We start from the raw sequence: 10000 nt of genomic DNA on the forward strand, positions 1-10000 counted from the left end.
AGCAATAGGGAGTTTAAGAAACCACGACGGCTACGGAGACGAAAACGTCAGTCCAAAATATAACTTTGAGCTGTTTTAAGTATTTCATGATTATTCCATCTTGTTTATATTATTCAATGTGATTGAAGTGTCCTAAAACTGGATTGGTACAGACGGATTTGAAGTAAAGAGTGAGACTGAAAGATTCACGTTAGTTTGTCCACGTTGTCGTCAAAACCTTAAATTTGGTCATTTCACGAAGTAGTTTTGACGAGTACGTAAGAGAAATGTTTAAAAATGCGTGCCGAAAATGCAGCACGAGCATTTTGGTTCTTTTAATTTTTGGCGTTGTCGTTGCCGTAGCCGTCGTCGTTTAGTTTAAAAAACGACGGTGGCTACGGCAACGACAACGCCAAAAAGCAGTAATATTTAACAATTATTCGCCGAAGGCGAAGTGATTATCGGTGATTATTAAATTCTCAACCTGGGATAATGCAATTCTCGTGCTCTGATTGGTTCACTCAATCTCGGTTATCAGCTCATATACCTTGGTTTGACCTTATATGGTAAATGAGTGATCTAAGTGTTGCCAAGCTAAAAGTTTTTTCGCCGGAAAGCGAAATTTCTCTCTGAAGAAAGCAAAAAAAAAAGTTTTTCTGGACAGCTGGGTTAAATTCCGACGTTTAGAAGCACGCGAAAAGGTAAGAAATGTTTTTGTGACGAGCCTGCGTCTGTATGACCACAAGGTGTTACACGACATCGCATCGGTTCTCATCAAGTTTTTTGGATTTCGCTCGGATTTGCTCGCTTTTTTCGCTCGTATTTCGTACTTTCTAAACTTTTGGAGTTTAAAGGAATTTAATAAAACAATTATTCCATTCGCGCTTGTTGGATATGAGACTGGTTATAGCCAACTCGGCGCTACGCGCCTCGTTGGCTATTTACCATCTCATATCCAACGTGCACTCATGGAATAATTGTTAAGTATTCACCGATAAACACTGAGCCTGAGGCGAATAATTGTTTTAGTATAAATACATAGGTGATTATTTCAAAAAAGAGAAAAAAAAAAACATTTCAACGCGAAAATCATCTTCACTTACAGTGGAAAACCACTGCTGGCAGCCATTTTGTCCGTCGAGGTGATTATCGGCTGATAATCCGAGATAGCGAGCCAATGAGAGAGCGCGATTTTGTATAATTACCGGTGTATTTATACTAATATTGGTTAAAAGAGGTAAAAATGATCGTGCTGCACGTGCGGCACGTATTTTGGTACATTTCTCTCCCGTTGTTGTCAAAACAACAACGTAAAATGACCAATTTTCAGGTTTTGACGACAACGTGGACAAACAACGATGAATCTTTCCTTCTCTCTCTTTCATTCAAATCCGTACGTACCAATCTGGTTATAGCATACTTCGCCCATATTGTACAGCATAAACAAGTTGGAACATCGTGAAACAATTAGGACAGCTCAAACTAATAGTTTGAAGTGACTTTTTGGTCGCCCGTAGCCGTCGTGGTTTCTTAAACTCCCTAATGACAACGACTACGACAACGAGAACGTCACAAAATTTGCATATTTAGTGGGCAAAAAACAATAGCTTTGCACGGCCTGCACGTGCGTTTTTCACTTTTGTCCATTTATGTGCTGTCGTCTGCAAAACAACAACGTAAAATAACCAAATTTGAGGTTTTATGACGAACGTCACATGATTGAGGATAAATTTTCATTTTTTTTTTCATTTACTCCCCTAAATTAAGCGCCGTTTGGACCATTGTCACTTTTGAGGAACTAACACACTCTTGTCATATTAAAGAGGTTGAAATAGTCACGAAGTGATTACAAAAACGCGAATATATCATTTGAGATGACGATCTCGTTGCCGCCGTTGTCGTTGCTTGAGCTCCCTACAAATACACTGCAACTGCCTTCAACAAACAGAATTTTTATGATACATTTACTTTCGGGACTGCAGCCCTCATTTTAAGTGTTTAGTTTTTTTTCTTTTATTTTTTTTTTTTGAGCAAATGGAGGTTACTACTGCTACCAAGTTTGCGTATACGATTGATTAGAGGTAGAAGCAATAAATGAAAGTGTTCAGGAGTATTATCAGTTAAAAGCTCACAGCTTTGTTGTGGTTGTTGGTATGTTGTTCAATGGATGAGCTGAATGTTTGCCAGTGCAGTCAAGGATGTTCTCAAATGGAAACCCCCAATATTTTCTGCGGCCGCGGCAGCGACACAAATTCACGCAATCTGTAAAAAAGATAATCAAAACCTGGTAAAAAGTAAAGAAATTGCCTAGCCTTCTATTCCGTGACGTGAGTGATGTTGAAATTGGGGAGAAGAGCAAGGGGACACTTCGTGACGCTTATTGAAATCCGAGTGCATCTAATTATGTGCATTTCTGGACATTATCTGTAGCCTTCATGAGATTCGTTTTAAAAATATAATTTATGCGTTAAAGACAAGTGTCCAAGTTACAAAAAAAAAAAGATTATATTCGGGGGAGGTTTTTGGTGTTTCATGTTTGAGTGCTCTTGTCTCAATTTAAATTCTTTTGTAATTCTTACATCTCTAAATAGATAATCTGATTATAAAAAAGCGGAAATCGAGGTAACACACAAAGCACTGCAAAAGAAGATGGCTTGCGTAGAGCTGTGAGATGTAAACTATTGACAAGGGCTAATAATGCTATGCAGAAATTATTCTAGAATTCATCGTTTTATTGTTACAGCTTTTTTTCGTGTGATGAGGAAGTAACCACACTAGAAGGGCAGTAAGCTCAGTAAAATCTCACCTATAAGAGAAACGTAAAACGTCTTTGATTCAGTGCCAACTTCATTGGTAGCGATGCAACTATAGTTCCCTTCCTGGTTGATTTTGCTCCACACAATCCCCTTAGTCTTGGAAGCCAAGGTTGTAGATGAGTTCATCATTGACATGCTGATCGGTGGCATCCCTTCAGACAAGCACCACACATAATGCTCAGAGACTGTTCGAACCACTCGTAAAGGAATTATTACCTTCGGTTTAGCTGAAAGATAGAGACCGTGTACAGGTTTTAGCCATCAGTTCACTATAGCACACTGCAAAAGAAAATCAGAACCTCCAAATCGTTAAAATGGTTACTTTAAATTTGCTATACACCCTTTTAATAAGTCTAATATATGCCGTTTTCCGCTAATGACGTCGAACTCATGCTTTCAAATTTTATTCACAAAATGTGCAAAGGCCTAAAGGCCCGTGCAAACGCTCAAAACGTTGCGAGCGTTTGCACACCATGTTGTGTGTTGTTGCGACTTGTTGGAAGTTGTTGGATGAAGTTTGAAATTGGTCAAACTTCAGAGCCAACAAGTGCCAACATTTCTATTGTTTCGCGGTAATCGAAGCGTGGTCCAACAATGTTGCGTTTGTTTGCACAGCACATCCAACAATGTTGCGCCGGCGCACGCGCACTACATGCCACGTATCCACACAAATACATGCGAATAAGAAATCAACATGGCGTCGGAGATGGAAAACGTCCCAGAGTCCTTTGTATTCTCATCTAAAGACCCAACATGTTGTGACTTTTTGCGAGCGTTTGCACACATCTGCTAACATCGCGCAACAAGAGACAACATTGTTGGGCCCAACAATGTTGCGTGTTGTTGCAAGCGTTTGCACGGGCCTTAAAACTTTTCCGATTTATTTTGTTGTTTTAAGCCTTTGTATATTTTTGAATGAAACGTTCGACGTCATTAGCGGAAAACGGCATATATTAGACTTATTAAAAGGGTGTATAGGACCATCATAAGTACTCTTGGTTTTTAGCCATTTTACTTAAACGACTCAAACTGTGGAGATAAGCATATTATATTGCATTTTAACTTGTTGTTTCGTATGATACCACATACATCTTCAGAAGTGACGGTTGATCAAATTTGAAAATATTATTGAGTATTTTCATGTGACGTCACGGAAGCCATGTTGGTGTACCTAAACAAACGAATGGCGGCTATGATGGTGTACCAAACTAATCCTCCGGGAATTGAACTCTATTTTTTTGCAAATACAACCTATTGTTTCAGTAATGCAATATGGCTGCTGGTCACGTAAGTAAAAACGCTCCATAGCGGAGCTCGGGTAAGAAATTATGGGAAATCTATTGATGCAAAAGACATTGGTTATGACGTCAACGTACGCCCACCCGCCAGTACAGACTGTTGGGAAGGGGGGGGGGGGGGGGAAGTGGGGAGGAATGACTGCCTTTGGGAAGAGGCGCCAGTGTTCGGGCAAATTTCCTTAGCGGGAAATCGCATGGCCAGCGTTGCATTTGGCAAGCAGCGTTTTTCTGCCGGGAAGTCACATTGGTTGTCATCGGTTTTTAGTCTCAATCAAAGCCAGTTTAGCTAAACGATATGCGTTAGTTTGAAAAAGTCTGGGTCTTCGTCCAAAGCCTGCGAACAACAGCCGCCGTCTAATTTCATTACTTCTCGGTTTTCATTGCCTAACCTTCATTGCATTCTCTCTGCCCCTACTTTAAAGATTAAAAAAAAAAAGAATCTGAAGTAGAAGCAACAGAAGCTGTAAACAGAGCCTAAACATCATTCCTGTTCAAATCCTTCTCAGCGGTTACAATTTTATCAGTTGTTAACCAATTCTGTAACCAATCGGAGAGAGGATCCAAGAGCTCTATTGTTTTTCGGCCAATCAGAGTCCAGACTACTGGCAGACCACTCGTTAAGAAATTGTATCAGGCGAACCTTTTCCACTCTGTCTAAAGGAAAGTACGCCTGATCGCAGGTTAACATCCTCATTGTTAGTCTACTCTGTCTCTAGTCCTGTTCCGGGACTCCCTCTTACCCCGCCCTGAAAATGGGCCTGGAACCCAGGCGGGAAAGGAGAGAGTCCTGTATTACTTGCAGGCGCATGCCCGGAATGAGCCAATCATTTTGCATTAGATGCCAGACTGGATATGTAAATAAAGGGAACCTTGAAACTCCGACAAAAAATCGTATATGAAAATTACTGTGTGATTCGCAGTGTCAGGAAAGAGAACATCTAAATTATGGCTCGTCGAGACCAAACGAGGAGAAAAAACCCCGATCGCAGTGATGTTGGAAAATTATTGCCCAAAAAATGTAACGACTGAGAGAAGATCGCAATAAATCGATGCAAAGGCTGAACTAGTAAATATAGCATAGGATTTCACTAAGCGACAAAACAGCTCGGAGTCAGAATTTCATTTTATCTGCAGCACTTTACCTCTAACAATGAGTTTCACAAGGAAAGTGCTTTTAAGTAGCAAGAATATAAGCAAGGTGACACACGCTTTTAAGAAGCATTTTTCATTCTTATTACTTAATATTCACGAACAAATTTTGACCAGAAAATTGTGACAATTAAAGTCCGAATAGTCGATGTTTGACCGTGCTTCTGTATCAATTTAATAGGAACATTATTGCTTGATCATTGCGTTACGGAACAGCAGGGCCGGTACGGTCCGGGGCCATTGACGTAGCAGGAACCAGACGTTGTCAGAACGAGATTGATTACTAGGACGAACTGCCTATGGGACTCCAGCTCCAGATTCTCCTCGAGGTTAACTCCTGAAGACTTTTCTATAAAGAGATATTAGACGCAAGGCAGCGAAGGTTTTTGACAGAGTTTTCCTTCTCTGCATGCGGCAGGTAGCACAGGGTAGCATGATACCTTTGGCAGGAGCGACCTGACCTGACCTGTACCTGACCTGACCTGTACAGTATATTTGTAAGTTTCAAGTCTAGGTAGAGCAATTAAATCAAAATTTGACATTTTTCTGCGCAACATCATGCAGCTGTTCAGTTGGGTTTCAGGCACGAAATTGCATACTTTCATATGTCATCCATCTGATCTTCCACGATTGGGACTCACAATAAGAAGAACTGATTTACAATTAACATCGGACTCGGATCGAAGAGAATCGCAAACATATTAAAGAAACAACCATGTAGCAAACAGACTTGCCAAATCCTGTTGCAGGTTTAACAAAACCATCATTACCGGTAATGACTGCATGAATAGCTTGCAGTTGTTCCCCCTTAGACACAAAGGAAAAGTGGCATTTCTTAAACGCGAGATCAATTGCCTCCAGAAACTTGGCGTTATAATTTCCTTTCACATTATCCCCATGTATCCAGTGTAAAAGCACTCGGAGTAAACTATGCCCAATAAAGAATCTTTTTCCAAATATGGTTTTTCCCCCAGTTTTGGGGGAAAAAATGGCGTCATTCCGAGCAGGCGCCTGCAAGTAATACAGGACTTTCTCTTTTCCCGCCTGGGTTCCAGGCCCATTTTCAGGGCGGGCCAAGAGGGGGTCCCGGAACAGGACTACTCTGTCTCAAGTTAAGAAGCTATTACTCCAAAACGGCTACGCGGGAGCCATCATTTCTTACAATATGAAGGGAAGTAAACATCAGAATGATGTGTCAGATCGTATTTCCACAGTTTCTAAAACAGATGTAATCCTTGTTTTGCCCTATTTAGGTTTTCAAATCGAAGTGATCAACGCTGTCTCAACTCTTGTATTAGTAAGTTCTATGGTTACGTGAACCTTAAGTTGATATTTCAAAACACCCGCCGAATCAAGTCTTTTTTCCCCAACAAAGATCGTTTCTGTAGATCTCAAAAATCCAAGGTTGTGTACAAAGCCTGTTTTTGGATTGTAATAACTTTTGCCTTGGTGAAATGAAACGTGGTTTGCATGACCGGAAGACGGATCATTAGAGACCCTTACAGGTAACGTTTACACTTCCGCTGTTGCGAATCACACAATCAAATTAAAACCGGTCACAACAGCAAGTGGGACCATTTTGAAGATTTCGAAATGGAAGATCTGATTTACACTGTAAAATAAAAGAAAGCTTATTAACACGCGAACTTAAAGCAACTTTAAACGAAAACCTTGGCAGTTAGAGACTCTGTCTTTGTTAACCAATTAAAAAAGCCAGGTTTTCATTGCTTATATTACATTTATTACTAGTCTCTCTCAAAGTTTTACACAAATATATTTTTAAACTTGTTGAACCGTCACTTCTGAAGATGTATGTTGTGTCATACGAGACGTCAAGTTAAAATGCATTAAATATGTTTATGACTAGAGTTTGTTTATAGGACCATCTCCAGGATCCTTACTCGTTTTTACACTGTGAAGAACAAGGTGTGGCAGTCTCTTAGCACTTCGTTAAATTCTACTATTTTTTCTCTCAGCCCTTGATTACATCAAGTCGCGAAAAAGTTCCTAGCTTTATCAGGGTCGTAACGGGGTATATTTTTTCGTAACTGATTCGATATTTTTACCCAAAATTTTGAACCCCTATCCCAAAAATGATGAGAGTTTTGATCCCTAAATCCGCAAAAATTTGATCCCTGATCCCTCATTCCATGAAAAATACTGCTGATCCCGATCCCACGCGTTGTGATTCCAGATCCCAGGGCTGTGATCCTTGATCCCGGCCCTTTTCGGACCTTCGATCCGTGATCCCATATACCTCGTTACGACCCTGCTTTATAGTCGATCTCAACGGATACATGGGATGGTGCAAAGAACACACTCTACTCTCCTCTTCTGTTACTAGTGGGTTTGGAAACTCAGTTGGCAAAAATGAAATGCAACAGGAAATGAAATTGTTTGAAGTTGCTATAGAATAAAAAATTGCAAAGGACAAGCATCAATCCACCAAGACTCATAAATTTATGTTGGCAGCGTTCCTTTAGCAGAAACAAAATTAGGCCTCATTTACACCAGGTTACATGGCTTTTGTTCAATTCAAGCAGTTTTTACGATGAAACCACCTTGATAAAACGGTGATACCTTGATATAGCTAATTACAGGAGGTTTGTGCAGAAACAATCATAACACAGTAGTAGGGGCCAATAGGTGGTCCTAGTACAACTTTTGAGAGAGACATGTGCAATTTTGGCAAGGTGAAATATCACAGAGGCCGCTTCATTGAGGTACAGTGAGTCTTTGGTGACATTTGCCTAGAAACCAAGGCCTGTTTCTTTCTTCTGGTAGGTCACAATCCACGTTTAAATATTGTAAAGGACGCGCATAATGAGCAATATGTGGGAAAGTCAACATTGCTAGCAAGACTAGGGCTATCATCATGTCAAAGATAACCCTCTGCTAAAGGTTGGTTTGCACTATCGACAAAGTCGGAGTCGGAGTCGTAGTCGGAGGCGTAAGAGCGCTTATGACCTGGTAAAAATCAAAGATCGGAGTCGTAAGCGGAGTCATAAGTTCGACGGAATCGCAGTCGAAAGAATCAGAAACTTTCCATTTTCTTCCGACTCCGCTTGTGACTACGTCGCTTATGATCCAGTGAAAACTAGATTGTCGGATTAGGAAGAAGAAGCGAAAGAACCAACCAATCACCGTGCATGGAATGGAATATTGCAACTGGTTTATTCTTTCGCTTCTGCTCCTGACTCCGACAATGCAGTTTTCACTGGATCATAAGCGACGGAGTCATAAGCGGAATCGGTGTTCTGCTTCCGACTCCGACAGTTTGATTTTCACAAGATCGTATCGCTATGCGCTTCTGATTACGACTTCCACTCCGACTCTGACTCCGACTCCGTCGATAGTGAAAACCAGCCTTAAACGTCGTCAACCCAGACACACGCATCCACACGCTGGGCTTGAAACTAAATCGTAGGGATTACACGAAGAATAGTAGATCTCCAACAGGAACACCCAAGGATCTGTTTGAAAGCTACTTACAAGAGTGGTTGTCTCGTCAACCCTACAAATATGAACCCTTCGGATAAATTCTTGAGCACATCCGCGCCATTGTGGGATAACAAGCAAAACGCATAGAAAGCACCGATTGTGATCCAGGAAATGCTACGCTTTTTGCAGAAAAGCAGGAGTGCAAAGGTGAAGACAAAATGATACAACGGGCACTAAGATCAAAAAGGTAAAAAAAAAAAAAGAGTTTTGCTGATGTACTTTATTCCACTTTATCTCTGAAAACGAGATCATTGACAATTTGATGTATTTCATTGAAACACGGCAGCTTGGCTTGGAACAAGAATCGGCAAAATACGGCAATGCAACCAAGAAAGGACGAGCTTCAAATAAGATCCGCTCCAACACTAAATTACCTTTAGGTGCTTTAAACAAACTTCTAAAATCACAGGCTAGTAAAATTTCCCCCTATTTTTACAAGAACTCATTGCGATTACGTGTTTATAACAAAATGGCAAAATTTTCATGTTACTGTCGAGGCACATCAAACTCCAGTTGGGCAAACGGATCAAAAAAGCACTTGTTCCCACGCTTTTTAGAGCAAAACAAACAGACAAACAAATATAACTTTTTCTTTATGTCCTAAAGAGTTCAGATAATTGTTATTTTATTCGAGTTGACAATAAAAATCCGATTTTCATTTCTGAAAAAAGGAAAAACCGATTAAACCACTTTTTAAAAATACGCATCCACTTTAAATCACGCATCCGTAAAAATGACCAACGGTTTAGTGTCCATGGAGAGAATTTGTGAAGTAACTTATTCCACCAAGTATGAGCTATTACTGATATTCTGCTTTGCCGTTGTCGCTCTCTTTCGCTCTTCTTTCGTTTCTGTTCCAGTCATAGGCCCTCTAGGCGTTATACAACCTTATTAGAGCGTCTAAAGATATGCCAAAAATTGCAAAACAGAGAAAAAGCAGCTCTAAAGAAATTTTAAAAAAACCTGTTAGCTTCAAGTTTATATCCCTCCGATGCTTGACTTGAACAGCTGCGTAGCCACCAGTGTGGACCACAGCTATCATGATAGGTCAAACTGGATTGAAACCAGTGAAAAATGCAGAAAGAAAACATTTTCCAAACCGTTTTCCACCTGAACACAAGTAGCGTTGACTGTTAAGAGCCTTATTTGATGTAGTATGGCCGCGTAGCCGCGTCGAGCCGCAGAGAGCGCGCGAAAAATAAAACCTCGTTTACGTTTAGGTGAGTTAAGCTGGGTTGTGCCTGCAATCCAATCGAA

At 40.5% G+C, this 10000-nt stretch overlaps 1 protein-coding gene across 1 annotated transcript in view; it reads right to left on the bottom strand.

Annotated features, from left to right (window-relative positions):
* Nucleotides 1-1578: 1578 nt before the first annotated feature.
* The window catches only part of LOC137983770 (bone morphogenetic protein 1-like), a 33787-nt gene continuing 25365 nt past the window's right edge, over nucleotides 1579-10000 (bottom strand). The window contains exons 4-5 of the mRNA XM_068830946.1: nucleotides 2786-3022; nucleotides 1579-2241 (exon numbers count right to left, since the gene is read on the bottom strand). Coding sequence (XP_068687047.1) covers nucleotides 2108-2241; nucleotides 2786-3022 — 371 coding nt within the window. The 3' untranslated portion in view covers nucleotides 1579-2107. The remainder of the gene's footprint in view (nucleotides 2242-2785; nucleotides 3023-10000) is intronic.

This window comes from Montipora foliosa, chromosome 13, assembly GCF_036669935.1.
Source record: "Montipora foliosa isolate CH-2021 chromosome 13, ASM3666993v2, whole genome shotgun sequence".
Lineage (NCBI taxonomy): Eukaryota > Metazoa > Cnidaria > Anthozoa > Scleractinia > Acroporidae > Montipora > Montipora foliosa.